Consider the following 22,035-nt stretch of genomic DNA (forward strand, 5'->3'; position numbering starts at 1 on the left):
CATGACAACGGGTTAAATTGAGATTAGAACAGAATAGAATATAGAATTGAAGCACGGGCCAAGCGCTGGGACGGGAATTGACAGTGAGAAGGTTTGCAAGGTGTAACAGGAGGCAAACGTCGCAGTTGCAATGTGGAAAAATCCTTGGGAGAGAGTGGAGTCAGTTGGACGAAAGACGAGAGAGAATATGAACGAAGTAAAGTAAAAGGAATGAAAGAGATCGCAACTAGGAGTCGAAGGGACCCTGCAAAGACTCTTCAGTAATGCTTACAGTGCACCTCGTGAGGTGCACTGACGGCGCTACCATCCCTAAAGATATTAACTTTTGGACTTACTGACTCACTAAAATGTGACTACTAGATGACTACAGAACACTTGATTGGATCACTACATTATACTATGGGCTCGCTCGAGACTTGGTTAACTGGCTCGCTTTAAAAAAAATATGTTATTCACTTGATAATAGGGTTGGGTTCTTGGTTCACACTAAAGACTAACTCTGTTGGTTGACTACAGAATAACATAACTGGTTCCCTAAAGTACGACTTCATTGGCTTTGAAAGAAAGAATGACGCAACTAGTTAAAAAAAAAAAACACTAGTCAACTTTGGAGAGAATTATATAAATGAACGAATTTCTGATATTTGCAGAATGAGACAGCACGACAATTAACGATCAGAGCACAGATAAAATTATCCTATTTCTGAATGGGGATAACCTACGTGCTTTGACATCAAGAGGATTTAAATCGTCTAAAATACCTTATAACCATCTCCGAAGAGAGAGAGAGAGAGAGAGAGAGAGAGAGAGAGAGAGAGAGAGAGACTTCCTAATCTCTTTCAAGGATGTACGAATATATATGTCCCCTGAAGACGCTGCGATGATGATTTGGTTCATTAATATTGTAAGAATAACAGCTGTTATAAAAACAGCATCGTTAAAATAACAGCAATAGTAATAATAATAAAAACAGTAATAGATGCTCCATAATTCTAACCACATCAAATAATAATACTTATACGAATTAACAAGACAGAAAACTTATATCAACAAACTTACACAACCCCAAATGAAAAATCACCCAAACTGAAGCAGGCACAGGCTTATAATGCATACATAAGCGGCCTGATGGTCCACTAGGAGGGGGAGGGGGGGGGGGGGAGGAAGGAGGAGGAGTGAGGTGTTCAAGGGGGAGGGAAAGGGAGGTGGCAGAGGCGTTATTCAGAGCCATTACTAATCCTCATCACGTAACACTTTCTAATGTCGTAACAGGATGTAAAGTCACACTTAAAAGCAATGACCCTCACGGGATCGTGTGAGAAGAATGTAATGTAATTGTTTTCGAGCGCATGGACTCATAATAATTCAGACACCAAGGGGAGTATCTTGAGAGAGAGAGAGAGAGAGAGAGAGAGAGAGAGAGAGAGAGAGAGAGAGAATCAACCACATCTAAGAGGAATAACGTCATGAATGATGAGTATTTTCACCAACACTGACTGAGGCTCTAAAGCGATGACTTGCGCATTAAGTAAATTTTGTGAGGCCACAACCAAGACTGTACACACAGCATAGCAACAGCAGGAAGGCTTACGGTCATTAAGTGTGTGTGTCGAAGAAGAAGAAGCGGAGAGAGAGAGAGAGAGAGAGAGAGAGAGAGAGAGAGAGAGAGAGAGAGAGAGAGAGAGAGAGAGCATTAATTAGTGAAAATGCTCTGTCAGAAATCCCTCAATCGAGAATTCCCACGTTTACCCAAGGCGGCAAGGAAAAATATTTTACCAATATATTGAAAAAAACCTACGCCTTGGCCCCTTCCCCCTACACCAAACACACAGCTTTCCTTTAAAATAACAAATCTCGCCTAACAACTACTAAACTTCTTCTAACCACAACAACCCTCGACAATTTTTCTCTCTCGAAAATACAACTGAACGCTTTAGAAAGTCCATCTCCGAATTATAAAACCAGTTCCACTGGCTTCCTTCAATAAGTTTAATCGTCGTTTGAGAATCTCATTTAAATTAATTCTTCGCATATTCATTCAGTTTGGGTCCTTCATTTCTGTTTAGATTCCTTTTGTGATTGTAGTTGAAATATTCCATGTTTCTGCTTTGTAAATTTATCACATGAATACAGTACAACGTTTAGCTAACATTTGTTGATTTGATAACTTGAAGCTGTAATTCGATTTCGTCCAAGTGTTTATTTTGTTTCTTTAATACTAGTAATTTACACGGTAGTTCTATTCGGCAGGCAACGTCCAACACACTAAACTAATCTGCATTGGGGGTCTGGGCTACTGATAAAACTACCAAGTGTAAGTATGGCTCTCATTTGAACAAATCAGGGTAAATTACAACTAACAGTGATGGCATATAATTTCTGTCTAAACTGAACTGTATTTTACACTTACGGTAAAATCTGAGACTTCTATCAGAGAAAGCCTGATATCACTTCTAAAAGGGTAGTCTAGAAAAATTCCTCATAATAATGGTATGCAAACAAATCTGATCAAGAATAAGCTGAAAAGCTGAAAATAAGAGATTCGTTCCAAGTAACCTTAACAATGAAACTCGTTACGTGAAACTGAACGTCGCATCCGATCTATGCTAGCAAATAATTAGCCATACATAACAGATTTTCTACATCTAAAAGATGCCATGATCTGAAGAGAACCATTTGTCACACCATCAGTCATACCTCGCAAAAATAGCCCACTTCCCCACCCCCACTAAAAATGAAGCCATTAGCTTGCCAGGACATCCATCAGAAATATTCAAAATAAATGGGGGGAAAATAGTGATGGAGTGCTTCCTGAAAGCGCAGCCAAGACTCACGATGGCGAATTCTGTCCACAGTTCCTAATTCTCGCCTGGCCCACATCACGCCCGCAGGTCTCGTCCCATTTCCGGGCGTCTCCGGCAGGACGGGACATCTGAGACCTTCCCAATGACTTTCAAAGGGCAATGATGTCTCGCCATCTGATAATAACCTTTAAATGATAATGATCTTGCTCTGTTTTGATTTAAATGAAATTCCAATACAGGAATATTTCATGAAGCTTTGAAGAAAATTGTCTTCTGTTTTGCCAGTAAATTCGTTGCCATAATCATTTTGACAAACATTTTAAACATTTTGTTAATTACAGACATCTAAAATCTCATTGGACAAATAGTTAAGTGTCTGTGTTTGTGCGCAAAAATTTTATTGTATTCATCAGGTATTCAACTGAGAGAGAGAGAGAGGAGGAGAGAGAAGAGAAGAGCGAGAGAGTGCGCAAAACAAAATTTTATTTTTTGTATTCATCAGTATTCAACTGGGAGAAAAGAAGAGGGAAGAAAGGAGGCCCAACGAGAGGAGAGAGAGAGAGAGAGAGAGTTGGGCGACTGAGAGAGCAGAGAGAGAGAGAGAGAGAGAGAGAATTATGCCTGAACAGCAATTCAAAAGTTCCTTTACCTCACAAGCCTATACGGATTCCAATTAATGAAATCACTCCACACACACTCTCACTCTCTCTCTCATAAACGCGCACACACGGGCACACACAGAAACGAACGAATTTCATAGGGAAGCAAACCGCCTATGGCTTCATTCCCTTAGAAGCTCTCAAAGTTGTTCACTATAATTCTCTGGGGTTCAAAGGACCGAGATCTTCCTGAGCCCAAAGTCTCAAAGTCGATTCCCAGTGTTCTCAACGAACCGAGAGAACTAAAACTGAAGGTGGGATAAAGCACAAAGTGGAAGATAGAACTACAATTGACACCAGAGGGATTTTCAATACTGACAGCCTTTTCAATGCCTGCTCCGCAAAACTTGAAATTGAAATATGATGGTTTGTGGATGTGATTGTACAAGGAACAGAAAACTCAAATGCATTTGTAACGTAAGCTTGCCTAAGTATTGCTGGGAAAATAATGGACTTCTTAGGAAACCGAAACTCTTAATTCACAACTAGAAAAGGACTCATTTACTTGGTCACACGCTGTTATTATACAGTACTTCATTAATACAGCCAAACAGTACGAAGACGCATAACCAAATATAGGGTGTACACTGGAAGGCTTCATATGTAATTATTAATGATTAAGTAGAGTTACACATTCATCAGGTTATACCTACCGGCCTTATTACACACACACACACATATATATATATACTCTATCACTTACACACATATAAATATACGTATAAATATATATCTTTACATTACGTTATAATATTATTTATATCGATATATATATATATAATATATATTATTATATATATATATATATATATATAATCATAAAATCCACGTAAGAAGGTGAGTAAAAACCCGGACTACGAACAAGTTCCCGGTTTTCACTCGCCTTTTTACACATATATAAATATGATGCGTCCAATCCTTTGTGTGTGTGCGTATAAATAATGAAGAACACAGGCCATCACAACAATGTATATATGAATATTCATGATATCACCGTAACATCTTTTTATATTCACAGACATGAAGATACATGTGTCTTTTAATACCCAATTCGCTCTACCTGAAAAATAACACCGAAGGGGAATCATGGAGGAGTCGATCCACCGACAGCAACGAACTCCGACTTCAGTGGTGAGTCCACTTGCCACTGGGATGTCCAGAGAGGTTGAAGTTGACTTTCAGCCGCGCTTATGTCCGTCGAATATATCATTTCAATTTTTACGACTAGATCCTAACTTACTCACATTTGCTTTCTTACCATTTCATTCTTATTGACATTCTATTCTGGAAACATTTCTTGAATGCTTCCTACTTTCTCTTAGAGTGTCCATTTACTTTCAATAATAAAAACATACAACTTTTGCTTACGAATGTGCATTCATTTAATAAAAACAAAGACATCCGTATTTATTACTTAATTATTAAAAATGATTACCCTATAGTCAAGTTGAAAGCCTTCAGCTCAGAACAAAACAAAATGACTTCCAGTAGAGGAAAATTCTTGCGTGTCCTATGACCTCGAAGTATGATCTTGACTTAGTCCTCATTCTGTACAGCGGCTAAATAAGCAGGAAAGTCAAGCAAGCCAAACTCAAGTTTTTTATTCCGTACCATTCGTAGGTTACCGCCAAAGGGAAAAGCCTTGGAAATGAGCAGACAGACGGACATACGTATAAGGAGCCGGATGGATCCAGAAGTTAATGACACGTGATTCCTGAAGGAAACCGCCAACTTTACGAGTTATAAGCGAACTTCCAATTTGAAAATATGAAATGCTAAATACGAAAATAAGTAATCTCTGAATGGCAACTCAAAAAATAAAACTGATTAAAATGACATAATGTTAAAACTGTCCTCTAAAAATGACTTACAATGACAACGATAAAATCATAAAAAAGTAAATATAGCGACAAATTAAATACGGTTTCTCAGATCAACTATAGTTCGAAGGATGAAAGTCCACCGAGGCAGATCTCAAAATAATCATGCGTACATGAATCGACATACCAACGAAGGGAGACACGTCATACACCGCTAACAAAGACAATTACAACTAATGGGAAAGACAAATCTCAAAGGCCTTTCATTACCTGTCCTCCTCAGCACGTGGCCTCCTCAACATCCAATACTCCAACTGCGTGGGATGTCCTTGGCACACTTACAAGGGGAGACTTACTTGGATCGAGAAATGCTTACTTCTTGTAGGTATAACCTTTCTACTTTCGAGAGGCCATTCTAACCTTACCCTTCTTTCATCTTTCCAGTTTCAGGGGATTGAATACAGAACTTAGCCCAAGGGCCAAGTGCTGGGACTTATAAGGTTATTCGGCGCTGAAAGGGAAATTGACAGTCAAAGGTTTGAAAGGTGAAACAGGAGGAAAACCTCAAAGCAGTTGCACTGCGAATCAACTGTTAGGAGAAAGTGGAAAGTCAGATGGCAGAAAGAAAATATGAAAAGATGTACAGTAAAAGGAATGAAAGGGGTTGAAGCTAGGGGTCGAAGGCACACTACAAAGAACCTAAGTAATGCGTACAGTGCACCGCATGAGGTGTACTGAAGACACTAACCCCCCTACGAGGTACATTAAGTAAAGATTTTTAAGTTTTTTTTTTTTTTTTTTTTTTTTTTTTTTTTTTTTTTTTTTTTTTTTTTTTTTTTTTAAAGAATATAACCTACCACGACTAAGGAAATCTAATTAGCGGCTTAACAGGGCGTTTGTACTGTACAGCAAGATCCACAAAGCACTTTGTTCACTGGACTCTGGAGAAGAGCACCAGCATCCGGGATGAATTTCTGAGAATTGACGATGTAGCCTCCAGCCAACTTTCCTTTGGGACTTCTTAAAGAGATAGGTCAACCTTACAAAGCCTCCTTCCTTACAGATAATAATCCAGTTTTAGAAAGAGACACTGATCATTATTACTTTATTTGTGAAATGAATGCATGGCCTCACTGAATGGCTTCTTTATTATATCAACTAGCTTGGGATAACAGATATAAATTTGCTGTAAATAAAATATAACCGCTGAGAAAACGTTCCGCAACAAAAAATCATTCAAATACAAATATATACACAAACTCATTGGTCAGAATATGAGAGACTAGCAGACGCGATGGAACTGAATAGCAGTAATGCTAAATTCATACATTGATTTCATATGAACGGCCATACCGTTTTATTTGAAAACAGACCCCAAACGTTTTGGTAGTTGTCCATATGGGGAAAAAAATATAAAACCATTCTAAACAATGAATGAAAAAAAAAAAAAAAAAAAAAAAGGCAATAGTTGTTTTTGACTCCCTACTGTTTTAGCTGAATTGAGAATGAATCCCATGCGAAGAGAAATTAATATTCTTGGTATCATACAGAGGATTTCCTCGTTCCTTAAGGAAATAACTAAATCATAACATGTAAGCTATGCCCAAAAGATTGAATTGCTTCAGAGACCAAAATGTTTAGGGTCTGCTTTCAAATAATACCTTATGACTGTTCATGTGAAATCAGTATCTGGCTTTAAACAAGCCATTCAATTAGGCATGATATCATTTCACAAACAAAGTAACAATGATCACATTCTCTTTCTAAAATATATTTTACATTAACATACATGTACACTATATATATATATATATGTGCAAGTATGTTGATATGAAATATATGTTTATATATATATTATATATATAGATGTAGTATACATTTATTTATATAATATTCCACGCAACCCGTTCATACAAAGATAGATTAATACACACATACCCACAGCCACATACACACTAGGAATGTAAGCAGTCCCTTCCCACAGAAACAAAACACACACACACACACGCACGCACACGAGAAGAGCAGCATCGGCAACTCGAGGGTTGGCGCAGCCGCAGCAGCAGCAGCAGCAGAGAGCGAGTTCTCCGAGTCACATGACATCGAGTTAAGTACAATCAAGTACCATCAAGGCGTGATGCACAATAAATGCCTTTAATAGCAGACACGTGGAAGAGTTACTTCGTCGATATCAGGAGTTTAAGCAATTTTTCTTTGTTTGTAGAATTTGCGCCAAAGGTCAAGCGCTGGGACCTATGAGGTCATTAAGCGCTGAAACGGAAATTGACAGTAAAAGGGTTTAAATGGTGTAACAGGAAGAAAACCTCGCAGTTGCTTCTACGAATCAATTGTTTTAGGAGAGGGTGGAAAGCAAGATGGAAGGGTGAGGATATGGACGGAGTTACAATAAAAGGAATGGAAGGGGTTGTAGCTAGGGGCCGAAGAGACGCTGCAAAGAACCTTAAATAATGTCTACAGTGCACTGCAAGAGGTGCACTGACGGCACTTCCCCCAACGAGGTTTCTTTGTCCGTTGTTCAAGTCTTAAAATTATCACGTCTTGCAAATATATGAAAACCTACGTAAAAGTTTCTAAATAACTCAGTTTATAATTGTGCTTTTAAGCCTGTGGTTTCTACGCCACTGCTTCGTATTTCAAGAACAAACTACCATGCACTGAAGGAAAACTTTATTTTCTAGTGATTAGAAATTCATTTCTCGATGTAATGTGGTTCGGATCCCACAATAAGCTGTAGGTCCCGTCGCCAGATAACCAACTGGATCCTAACCATGTAAAAATATCTAATCCTTCGGACCAGCCCCAGGAGAGCTGTTAATCAACTCAGTGGTCTGGGTAAACTAAGATATACTTATGTAAGTCTGTGCATACTTATATTCTTGAAATTATATGAATATAAGTGTATGCATTCGTGCGTATACGTTAATACATACGCATGCATGCATGCGAGATGATGTTGCTGTTCCTTTGTTTTAATCCAGGCCGGCGACTCACCCCAGCCTACTATCGACCCAGTACTTATGCACGCTAAATTTAACAGAAGAACGGAATTCCAATCCGGTTATTCTACAGGATGAGACGCATATTTCAAACACTGGTGTGTGTGTGTGTGTGTGTTTGTGTGCGTGTTATATAACAAGTCCTTACCATAACCTTTCCCTTCAGTTCAATCTTTTGAATGCTGAGAGTATCCTCTTCATTCTCACAACAAATACATAAATAATTATACTTAACTCCATGGGCCGTACAAAACCAAATCTCGTTGCAAACCTAGAGGTATTAATTCAAGAGATTAATTCAGTTTTTATCGATGACTAAAAATAATGAGCGATCGATAACTAAGGAGAAGTAACCATTATGCCAACAATGGCACGAAACGCCCTGCTTGCAATGTTGATAAATGAGTCTTTGTCCACAACACACTCACAATGGCCTCACCAAAGCGCTTTTAGCGAGGAATTCTCCTCATATTATGCCCTACTCATTTGCTGTAAATAAGTACACCGTGGCAGGATCATTTACGATCACTGTATTCGGATATCTCAAAAAAATAATAATTTATTAATTAACTAATTAATTAATAAAAGAAGGTAACATTTTATTTCAGTTCATATTTTCATTAGAAAACGTTCAATTTTCAACCATTTTCCCACGTTTATAGAGGTGGCAATGTATGCGGAGACTTACTTTATTGGGAGGGGGGTATTATTTGGGTATATATACAATCAAAAGCTAAATAAACTCAACGTCGTTACAATATCACCACAAACCAAAATATTCCTTTACATTATTATTTTCACTTTGCATAGATATGACAATAGTTTTCAGAAACTATAAAATTTGCCACGTCGCAAATCTTCCCATCATGGCTAAGCATTACTTTGTTCACCTGAGGCAACTCCGGCTGCAATTTATCTAGACTCTTGACACTCACCAGATGTAATAACTCGCAGTTAATAATGTAATCACCATTATCCGATAAAATCCTTTTCCAAAGGACGGCTGGAATTTTAGATGGACATTATTTATCCCAGTTAATCTTAGCATAACATATACCGGGGGGGAGGGGGGGGGAGAGAGAGAGAGAGAGAGAGATGCAGTAAATAACAATCATTTTGGTTACTGGAAAGTGTTTAAAAAGTAAGGCATATTGTTAAATCAACAAATGGCTAACTCATGGGATAACAAAACTGAATCCAAAAATTTAAAATTTCCATTTTAAACCTGGATAAACGGTAGATGTAGTTGCCAAATGTTTATAAACGCAAAACTGGAAAACCAACCAAATCAAAGAAATTCCAAACATTAGGCAACTAACTGTCTTATCATAAGTATATCTACGTATATATAAAAAACATGATACACTATATATTCTGGTTTTATGCGGATATTATCAAATGATCACCGATAATGTAAGCTACTCACTCTATCTGCTGGGATAATAAAAGACAAGATCAACAACTAAGCACAAATACACTTCTAAAACTGTTAGCCAAACACTGATCCCACATCTAAAAACACTAAAACTGTTAGCCAAACACTGATCGCACATCTAAAAACACTAAAACTGTTAGCCAAACACTGATCCCACATCTAAAAACACTAAAACTGTTAGCCAAACACTGATCGCACATCTAAAAACACTAAAACTGTTAGCCAAACACTGGTCCCACATCTAAAAACACTAAAACTGTTAGCCAAACACTAATCCCACATCTAAAAACAGAGTTAAATCGTTATATGAAACAGAAAAGAAAAATGGAAGTCAGGTGATCGCTACGACTTGTCGACTAACACACGCGGGGAAAAAAAAAAAAAAAAAAAAAAAAAAAAAAAAAAAAAAAGTAAAGTAGAAAGCACAACCAGGTGTCTATAAGCAAACCCTAGAGCAAAGGGAGCAAAAGTGGTTATGGTAGTAAAGGATACTAGAGGCCGCCACTAACGCTCAGTTATACCTGCGCAGTTAAACCTGTGCAGGCAAAACTGAACGTTAGTGGCATCAGTTTTGCCAGGCATAACTGCGCAGGTCTAACAGCGTAAGTGGCGGCCTAAGAGGAGAAAGAGGCAAAAAAGGGCGGAGGACTGATTAATCACACGGGGAGAAACCACCACTTCTAAGGAGACGCTGCTCTCGGTACCTGAGGGAGGCCGCATCTTTGTCGATGGACGAAGACGAAGAGGAAGTCATCATGACGGGAGGAGGAGGCGGCGTAGCCGCCGCGGCCACGACAGCCACGCCGGTGTCCATGGGCGACGTCGTGAGGGAGGCCGGCGGCTGGAGTTGCAAGGGCGACGCCGGCGGCAGAGCCATGGCAGAAACCACGACCGCCGGCAGGGGCGGGGGCGTGTGGCCTTTCGAGGAAGAAGCCGAGCGCGCTGACGAAGGCATCAGCGTCGCCTCCGTCATCACCACGCCCATGGAGGACGAGGACGAATTGGACGTACGAATTGCCGTGCTCCCCGAAGGACGAGGAGAAGAGGAGGTCGACGACGAGGACCCGGCTTCTTCAGAGTAGCCGGGGTTGGTGAACACCCCGCAGGACAGGGCATAGGCCAACCCTCGGAAACTGTGGAATCAATACACACTTCTCCTCAGAAGGCTTAGTGGGTGAGTGCAGGTCTTCGCCATTCACTCAGGAATGGCCGAAGACCTCATTAGAAGTATATAGGCAGTCCCAGAATTAAATCAACAAGAGATCTTTTTTCAAGGAGTTTTTTCTCATCAAACAGAAAGTAAACCATTCAGATAAAATCATTAAAATTGTCATATGTTGATTTACACATTGAGAATTATATTCAGTTTTATATTTCACCATTATTTAAAGTAATAAATAATTATACTAAAGTTAGTGGGCAAACCACATTCAAATAAAAACTCATAACGCTACATCGCAAAACCACAAATATAAAATCAGAAACCAAACTTCTAGTAATGATGGGCTAATAGCTGCAATTTCCTATCTCAAACTAAGAAAACCATAATTCTGATTAATTCAAACATCATTTTATAAACTTGTTAATTCAACAAAAATCTTTTCAACTGGGCGAGAATACGCAAAATAAAAATACACACAAACTGAACTATCTAGTGCACTGTTAATATAATAAACTAGATTTTTTTTGTAAGCAATAACTTATAAGCACAACAAAAGCTTGACGATTGGCGTCATCAACTAAAACAAAAGGCAACAAAGTATTAAAGATTTCATTATCAGGGGAATTTAAAAATATACCAACAGAATGAAGGTTTAATTTTTTCTTTTTAATTAAAAATATATCAACAGAATGAAGGTAGAATTTTTTTTTTTTTTTCAATCAGACGAGGGTAGGTTAAAGGAACGTTCCTATACCGGTGTCGAGTTAAGGATAAGTAATGATAAAAGGATAAGATACACGGACAATTCTTTTTCCTTCATCTGAAAAGGCTGCGCTCTCTCTCTCTCTCTCTCTCTCTCTCTCTCTCTCTCTCTCTCTCTCTCTCTCTCTGCGGAAAGTGTTAAAGAGATATCTTAAAACCATCTTCTTCCCTCCCGTTACTAGCATTATTATTATTATTATTATTATTATTATTATTAAATTAGTTTACCCAGACCACTGAGCTGACTAACAGCTCTCAAAGGGCTGGTCTGAAGGATTAAAATGAAATGGAGTGGCAGATGTTGATTGATTGTGGGTTTTCTGGCGTCACAACTAACAGGGTCACCGAAGCAGCAGCAGGTGTAAGCCACAAGCTAAGCACTGGGACTAAATGATGAATGAATAATCGCCGATGAGCTATTAATACAGTTTACTAAACTCACAGAATATTGACATGCATTTCATAGTTCTGTAAGTCATGTCTATTAAAAACTCAAAAGGTTTTATAAGACAAAATTTAGAGTCCTCTATCAAGCTACCTAACAGCATCAAGGAATTCATGGTTTTCTGAGGGGCAATTATGAGTTTATTCACCAAAATAACTGTCGTATATGAAGTGGGCGTTCACAACAAACAATCATAAAATTATGATAGATGAGGACAGGTGCTCCAGAAAACCGAAAAGACTTCACACCAATTAACAGCAAGACCAGAATTTCTCGCAAGCCACAGAAGTTCTAAAATCCTTCTTCAATAATAAAAACAAATCGTATGAACCTATCAAGCAGACCACTGGGAACCAAGTATTTTTAGACGAGATCACACTGATTCATTTCAGGTTCACACTGAGGGTCAAATCGCAAGCAATTTTTCCTGAAATATTAATAATCACAACACTTAACATCCAGCTGCCTTTCACTATCAGAGACATAATGAGTCACGAGTTTATAATAAGTCAAGGATATCGTTTACCTGTATTTGTTGCTTATAAGGGCCTTTCCTTAATATCCATAGGTTAAGTGGTTAAGAAAGACATTTAATAAAATTCAGGGTTTACACACACAATATATATATATATATATATATATATATATATATATACATATATATATATAATCTGAAGAGTTTAATTAAGTAATATTAACGGAATAATACTACATATTAAACATCAATAATGATTAATAATAAAATAAAAGAAAAAAGTCCCTTTCTTTTCCTAAAGCAGCTTCTGCCCAGGTGGCGACGTGCTAGCTAAACAAGAGCTTCGCCAAAGACCCCAAGCAGAAGCGAGCAGAAGCAAGCAAGCAAACCGCCACCACAGGAGATGATCAGAGGGAAATGAAATTTCCTGAACAGGAGCCAATACGGCAAAGGTCATTTTTCGTACCCGTGGGTCTTGTCTTAATTATACTCCGAAGTGAAGTGACGTTCAGATAACGCGTGTGGAACGTATGACTTCGTCTGTCTCTTTTGTTTTCTTACTTCAATGTTCCTCGTGCTGTGTTTTCGCTTCTCTTGTCACCTGTCATCATCATTCTGATAACAACACCTGCCACTGCAACGCTACGTCAGTTATTATAATAATAATAAAAATATAATAATAATAATAATAATAATAATGGAATAGCATCAAGGAATAGATACCCTAATCCAGACTGTAAGGATTGTATCTGGGGACATCAGGATGGAGTTTGGAATAGAAAAATGCGCCTTAGTCAACATACAAAAGGCAAAGTAACGAGAACTGAGGGATAAAGCTACCAAATGGGTAGCAACATCAAACACATAGATGAGACAGGATACAAATACCTGGGAATAATGGAAGAGGAGATATAAAACACCAAGAGATGAAGGACAACGATCAGGAAAGAATATATGCAGAGACTCAAGGCGATACTCAAGTCAAAACTCAACGCCGGAAATATGATAAAAGCCATAAACACATGGGCAGTGCCAGTTAATCAGTATACAGCGCAGGAATAGTGGAATGGACGAAGGCAGAACTCCGCACATAGATCGAGAAAACCAGGAAAACAAATGACAATACACAAAGCACTACACCCAAGAGCAAATACGGACAGACTATACATAACACGAAAGGAAGAGGAGAGGAATACTAAGTATGAGGACGGTGTCAACATCGAAAACAGAGCACTGGGGTGGGGCAATATCTGAAAACCAGTGAAGACGAGTGGCTAAAGAGTGCATGGGGAAGAAGGACTAATAAAAGTAGACGAAGACCCAGAAATACAGAGACAGGAGACAGAAAGAACAGAGGACTGGCACAACAAACCAATGCATGGACATACATGAGACAGACTAAAGAACTAGCCAGCGATGACAATTGGCAATGGCTACAGAGGGGAGAGCTAAAGAAGGAAACTGAAGGAATGATAACAGCGGCACAAGATCAGGCCCTAAGAACCAGATATGTTCAAAGTATGATAGACGGAATAACATCTCTCTCATATGTAGGAAGTGCAATACGAAAAATGAAACCATAAACCACATAGCAAGTGAATGCCCGCACTTGCACAGAACCAGTACAAAAAGAGCATGATTCAGTGGCAAAAGCCCTCCACTGGAGCCTGTGCAAGAAAACATCAGCTACCTTGCAGTAATAAGTGGTACGAGCACCAACCTGAAGGAGTGATAGAAAACGATCAGGCAAAGATCCTCTGGGACTATGGTATCAGAACGGATAGGGTGATACGTGCAACAGACCAGACGTGACGTTTGATTGACAAAGTCAAGAAGAAAGTATCACTCCATTGATGTCGCAATACCATGGGACACCAGAGTTGAAGAGAAAGAGAGGGAAAAAATGGATAAGTATCAAGATCTGAAAATAGAAATAAGAAGGATATGGGATATGCCAGTGGAAATCGTACCCATAAATCATAGGAGCCACTAGGCACGATGCCCAAGATCCCTGAAAAGGAATCTAGAAAAACTAGAGGCTGAAGTAGCTCCCAGGTACTCATGCAGAAGAGTGTGATCCTAGAAACGGAAACACACATAGTAAGAAAAGTGATGGACTCCTAAGGAGGCAGGATGCAACCCGGAACCCCACACTATAAATACCACCCAGTCCGAATTGGAGGACTGTGATAGGGCAAAAAAAAAAAAAAAAAAAAAAAAAAAAAAAAAAAAAAAAAAAAAAAAAACAATTAATAATTACTGTCGATTACATCATTATTTCTATGGTAGCACCTTTTCAACATGCCATAATAATAATAATAATATAATAATAATAATTTTTATTATTATTATTATTATTATTATTATTATTTTTATTGGAAGGAGACCCTCTTTCAAACATGTCTTATTGAAAGATATTGCTGCATCAGCTGCATTCAACTTGTAAATAGTCATCTCTATTTTTCTAATAATAGCTTTCTCTCTATTATTATTATTATTATTATTATTATTAAAGATTGGACATCGGAATCACTGATTACCCTTATAACTGCACAATCAAATGTTCTCTTAGATTCCATCTCATCAAGCAGGTTTCGCTAAGCATAGAAATATATGGAAAATTGACCTCAAGATACCAATGCAATATGAATATCTATATAACTCAACACACACATTCCGAGAGAGAGAGAGAGAGAGAGAGAGAGAGAGAGAGAGAGAGAGAGAGAGAGAGAGAGAGAAATACTATAATATTTAGCCTTGAATCATCTTTCGACTGTTGGTCCATCAGCGAGACAAAAAAAAAAAAAAAATCCTAACGACAAGGAAAAAATTGTACAAAAAAGCCAAATGGACTCTTACAATTTTTTTGCTGAAATAACCTCTAACTAAGCCTTACTACGCCTGAGTAGAGCAATCACCATAATTATTATTAACGCTTTTATAATGAACAAGGAGAGAAAAAAGCAACTCCTTTAAATCCTGAAAAATGAATAATCACAAAAACGCAAGTTTAAAAAACCGTAGTATATTCTCTGTGGAGGAGTCGACAGATCAGCTGCCACGCCACTTGACATAACCAAATCTAACTAGAAAAGATGACTCTGCACGATTCTGGGAAAACAATAATCTTAATAACGATGCTGTTGTCCTTTTTTGTTGGTTAATTACACCACTAGTCCATTATTGTTTTATTACGCTTATTCTTTGCTGTAAAAAAAAAAAAAAAAAAACTAAATTATGATTACGAAAAACGAAAAAAACGGGAATAATGAGGAATAGCCGATCAAAGTGAACCTTCTAAATAGCTACGACGTCAATAACAAAAACGAAACATCGAACTGAACTAACAACAGCCACCGTGACAACAAGAAAGAACCAAAGACAAGAGTCAACCAAGCTTCAAAGACTTATGTACCCCCTTTTTTTTCGACTCTTTGGTCTTGAACCTTGAAATCTCAGGGTTGAGTCATCTACTGGCCAAAGGCCCCAGGCTGTCAAACAAAGACCCTCCTCCCCCTCAAAAGGGGTGGGAGGACGGCCACTGGGGTGTTTCTCAAAAGATCGTTGGGTAGCAATTCTAATTGAAACAATCAACACGGATGACAGATAGGTAGATGAAGAGGAGCAACGTGGGTTTGGACAATGAAGAGGGTGCAATCTGAGTGCTTGGATTGTAACTTCCTCGTCTCGTACGTGCCTATCCATGGGACACAGAATTTAGGCCAAAGGGCCAGAACTGGGACCTATAAGGTCATTCAGTCCTGAAGGGAAATTGAGAGAAGAACGGTCTGAAAGGTGTAACAGGAGGAAAACCTCGCAGTTGAAATATGAAACAATTGTTAGGAGAGGGTGGATGACAAGATGGAAGAAAGAGAACATGAACGGAAGGTTAGTAAATGGAATGAAAGGAGTTGCAACTAGGGGCGACAGGGACGCTACAAATAACCTAAAGTAATGCCTACAGAGCAGTGTGTGAGGTGCACTGACAGCACTAACCCGCTAAGGAACATGCCTATTTGTACATAATTGTTGCTGAGCACAGGCTATTTATAAGTTAAAGTGAGTGTCCGTAGACTTGGGACTTTAAAACAACGCAAGTGCAAAACGCATGAGGCCAAGGATGACAAGATACCTAGTATGTACACATACTACACATACAATCAGAAACCCACGTCAACATTACACGTAATGGATGTGAACAATGGTGAACACGATAATCAACATACTTCCACTCTTCGATAAGACTGCATTAAAAGAAATCACAAGAGACTCGGTTTAGAATTGGAAGGAATGTATATTTAGCATGACGAAATGACCCACGCTAGGATCCACAATGACTATCACGGGCCACATAAACTTTCAAGGCTAACAACACACAGCACAAGAAACTAGAGCAGAGCCATGAGATACGGAGCAACTGATTACCTGTTATGAACTGGCGTGGCAACAACTACGATTATTGAATACCATGTGCATGACACGGTGCTATTTTGACAGAGGCATTGGTGATGTATACCTGAGTTATCACACTCACTGATTTGACCAATTGCACAACAACGAAGATTTATACATTCAACTCTGAAGATTTATACACTGAACACCTAAATCATCTGAAGGTCAATTTCATTCCCATTCACGATGATGATATTACAGAGATGACTTACATTTCCATCAATGATGAAGGCGAAGTGAGGAAACTGATGAGGGTGAAGTGTAAAACTGATAAAAGTGAAGGGTGGAAACTAATGAGGGTGAAGTGTAGAAACTGATGAAGGTGTAGAATCTGATAAAGTTGAAGTGTAGAATTGACGAAAGTGAAGTGTAGAAAATTATCAAGGTGAAGTGTGGAAACTGATGAGGGTGAAGTGAAGATACTGATGAAAGGGAAGTGAAGAAACTGATGAGACTGAAGTGTAGAAAAGTTAATACAACGCAGTCACAGGAAACCAAGGGTATAATAGCAAGACAGGAACTAAGACGGCGAAAGTCACAGAAAATAAACAGCATCTCTTCTTAAGTAGAAAGTGATCAAGTCAAAAGGCCTCCACGTCATAATAATAAAGAAGAATATGGCAACAACGCAAACGTGAACAACGCCATAACATTTATAGAATAAAACTGGGGAAATGAAGTTGACTGCTGTCAAATGTAGGTCGATCCCTCTCCATAGACTACGTCACTTGAGACTGTTTGCGTCTGCGAAGTGTCCTGTTCAATGGTAACTAAGGGGTACGTTCGTATGCCATTCATCATTTCACACTCAAGAATTGTCTTCAGGGTGGGCAGATTTTAATAACTGGGTTCGAGATTGATTCTATAATGCTGTAAAAATTCGGGCAAATAAAAATGTCAGATAATTAGGAGAAAATAATAGCTTGGAAGACCCTAATAATGACTTCAGGAAAAGAAATATTTATCCATCATAATGCTAATAATGAACCTGCTACAAAAAATCTCTCTCTCTCTTTCTCTCTATCTCTCTCTCTCTCTCTCTCTCCAATATAAATATTATATATATATATATATAGATATATAAATATTATATATAATATATCTATATATATATATATGTATATATATAAATATATATATACTATTATATATATATATATATATATATATATATATAACATACACACATCTATGCGTGTATGTGTATGTGACGTGTATTCAGTCACAATATACAAAAATATCCCTCAGCCCATCAGCAACAGAATAGTTAGAAAGATCAGCAAATAACCAGAACACAACAGAATGAACACACCGTGATTTAAGTAAATGGAGAAACAGCACCACGATCTAATTCACGATTTCGCAAAAACTAGGTTAATCGATGTTCTAACAGTCATGCAGAACTGAAGGTCCCGCAGATATGATGTGCGCATAAAATTTTGACATTTACAGATGATGAAATATAATAATTATAATAAGGATCATGACCTGAAAATATAAATAAGAAGTAAATGGGATATGCCAGTGAGAATTGTACCCATATCACAGAAACACAAGGCACGATCCCAAGAGCTCTGAAACGGAACCTGGAAAAAACTAGATGCCGAAGTAGCTCCAGGACTCATGCAGAAGAGAATGTTATTAGAAACAGCGCACACAGTGAGAAAAGTGTTGGACTCCAAAGGAGGCGGGATGCAACCCGGAACCCTACACTATAAACACCACACAGTCGAATAGGATGACTGAGACAGAAAAATACGAATAATAATAGCATCATCATGGTTAAAAACTAACAGATGAAAAATGAAAAGTTCTTACAAGAGACGTCTCCCTTTTGTTCATAATGCTCCTTCACCTTATGGATGTATGTATGGATGTATGTATGTATGTAATGTATGTATGTATTGATGATGTGTAAATCATAGATATATATATACTATTATATATATATATATATATATATATATAAATATATATATGTGTATGTAATATATATATATATATATATATATATAAATTATAGTATATATATATATATAATTATTATATATAATATAAATATATATATATATATATATATATATATATGTGTGTATGTTATATTTATGTAATCTATTTTTACATTCTAGTTAAGTATTCAGTCGAAATCGATACATCTCAAAAATGTATCCAATCTCTTCACCAACCGTAAATACACACACACACACACACACACACACACACACACACACACACACACACATATATATATATATATATAATATATATATATATATATATCTCCCGGCCTACCGGAAGATGTTACATCCACTCTTTGTACGTATAAAAAATAAACAATATAACCTACTTCTTCACGTCAAAAAATACAGTAGAGTATATCCACTCTCTCGACCTCTCAAAAATATATAATTTTATACAGCTTAGTATATCCACTCTCTTAACCTCTCAAAAATATATCCTTTCATATCACCTAGTCCTCCCGGTTAAAGTTTCTCAAAATTGCATCAACGTATATCCCCTAAAAATTATATCATAGCCTGCCACCAGTCTGTACTTCTCAAGAATATCTCTCTCTCTCTCTCTCTCTCTCTCTCTCTCTCTCTCTCTCTCTCTCTCTCTCTCTCTCGTGCTTGTTTCTTACTTATTCTTAGTTATGGAATTCAGTCATGCATAAATCTCGTTATTCATCCGTGAAATAATAACACGCATTACCTCCGTCAATAAAGCTGAAAGAATATCTTGAAATAGGATAAAAAAAATTACTTTAAACGAATATGTGGCATCGAAAGACAAAAGTTCACACAAAATTTGTCTCAAATCATCTCTCTTTCTCAATCTCCTTCTCCCTCATCTCCTCGTCTCCTCTCTCTCCTCTCTTCTCTCTCTCTCTCTCTCTCTCTCTCTCTCTCTCTCTCTCTCTCTCTCTCTCTCTCAGTAAACAAGCAGTAGGCAAGCAAGCAAGCAACATTGATCTCAGACACGTTCAGTGCATAAATGATGACCTTGGTGAGACTTCTTCCATCATTTCGATAAACATCTTTCAAAGCTTTTACGAGAAACGCTTTGGGATTACGAAGGCACAGTTTGACGAAGGAACATGTGTAATAATAACAACATAATCGAACATCATGAACGTCATAGTCATTAGTAAAAATAAAGATGAAATATAAAAAAACATAACATAATAAAAATACCATGAGAGAGAGAGAGAGAGAGAGAGAGAGAGAGAGAGAGAGAGAGAGAGAGAGAGAGAGAGAGAGTTTTTCTTCAAAATGCAGATGGCTATAGCCAAGGCAGGCGAGATATATACTGCTGCTTTTTTCTTCGTCGAATGCCAAACGTGAACCCATCGATATATAAATCAAGAGGGGTGGTCATCCAAAGACAGATGTCACCCATCCTATGGATGCGAGTGAAACCATCTGCACATCAAACCTTCGATGGCGGCAGCAAAATGAATAAAATTAATAATTTCTATGCAAAACATTAAAAGTAAAACAATGGAATCTTCAAACAAAACTTTCGAACCTATAACCGGTAATACCAAAAGAAAGCCAGATTCCTCAACGGTACGAGGTGAAGAAGGAAGAGTTTAATCTTGCACGCACACACACACACACACACACACAAAGAAGCTTGGCAGGTCAAGGCTGAAGGGATAACGCGGGCAACGCGAGCCAAACAATATGGACACTTGGAAGAAACTACGTGGGAATATTACACCCAAAATTTTCGGGTTTGGAGCCATGATGCGCCGTGCCAAAAAGCCGGCGCACGATCCGAGCGTGCCACAGTCCTCTCTCTCTCTCTCTCTCTCTCTCTCTCTCTCTCTCTCTCTCTCTCTCTCTCTCTCTCATAGCAACCAAAACCTTGCCCAATCATTCATCACACCCAAGTCGTAAACAAAACCCTACCGCCTGTTGGCAAGAAGAGATCCGCCAACGGAAATCCAATCTCCAGCTAGGGTACCTCACCACTCCTCGCCCTCCATAGAATCCATTAAAAAGTCGTACGCAAGTACGTATACAGCTAAATAGTCCATTAAATCCATTAACATGAGGAAAACATGAGGACATGAGAGAAAAAAAATAAAGGAATAGCCAAGTGACCGACGTCAACGCCCCGATAAACCTCCAATAAAGATCGCCTGGATTAAGGATAAACAACGATCGAGTTTAGGTGGGATAAAAGGTTTCAGCTCTCTCTCTCTCTCTCTCTCTCTCTCTCTCTCTCTCTCGTTAACGAGTACTCATGGACTTTTGCGTGTCAATGAAAACGAATCCCCTTCAATCCCGTCGTAAAAACTCAGATTTCTTCCTGAACACACAAACATCCTTCTGTCACAAAGCTGGTCATGGGGGATACCACGTGAGCACAAGTGTAAATAAATAAGACCAGAGGGGGCTGGCCATTTATGAGGGTAGCGAAGATACACCCACTTTTTTTTTACCATTCATTCTCTCTCTCTCTCTCTCTCTCTCTCTCTCTCTCTCTCTCTCTCCTCAAAACACCTTCACTGTCCACACGGAGCTCCAGCAGATTTTTGTTATCTTTGCCGATTTTTTTTTTACTCTCTTCACGTTGGCTCTGCGTGGGTATTCTTGATATTGGTAAGGGGCACATGACCTGCAAAATCAACGGCCAAAATGTCAACTATTGTCAGCGAAAAGTTTTCTGTAGGTAATCATGTACAATTATCCATTAGTGTAGTCCGAAATGAGAACTACACAAGGTCATCCACGCACGAATTATACAGAACGAATAACGAACGATACACCAGTGACAATTACATCTCCAATCACAATATTTAACCTTCACACACACACACACACACACAAAGTTAACGCGCAAGGTATAAATAACAAATCCCACCCAACCTTGTGCCCATAAAAAGCCAGTTGTTAAACTGACGTTTCAGAGATGAAAGGAGAATAACAGAGAGGCATTAAAGGTGTCATTACAGCCATTGGATAATACTGCGTAAATTGACAGTGAGAAGACCTA

At 38.3% G+C, this 22,035-nt stretch overlaps 1 protein-coding gene across 3 annotated transcripts in view; it reads right to left on the reverse strand.

Annotated features, from left to right (window-relative positions):
• Positions 1 to 22,035, reverse strand: part of LOC135195042 (TSC22 domain family protein 1-like) — a 499,143-nt gene that overhangs the window by 213,077 nt on the left and 264,031 nt on the right. For 2 of the 3 annotated variants that reach the window (XM_064221365.1, XM_064221364.1), the window contains one exon: positions 10,440 to 10,868. The exons of the other annotated variant lie outside the window; for it this stretch is intronic. In XM_064221365.1, coding sequence (XP_064077435.1) covers positions 10,440 to 10,868 — 429 coding nt within the window. The remainder of the gene's footprint in view (positions 1 to 10,439; positions 10,869 to 22,035) is intronic. 3 annotated transcript variants of the gene reach the window in all.

Source organism: Macrobrachium nipponense, chromosome 15 (assembly GCF_015104395.2).
Source record: "Macrobrachium nipponense isolate FS-2020 chromosome 15, ASM1510439v2, whole genome shotgun sequence".
Taxonomy (NCBI): Eukaryota; Metazoa; Arthropoda; class Malacostraca; order Decapoda; family Palaemonidae; genus Macrobrachium; species Macrobrachium nipponense.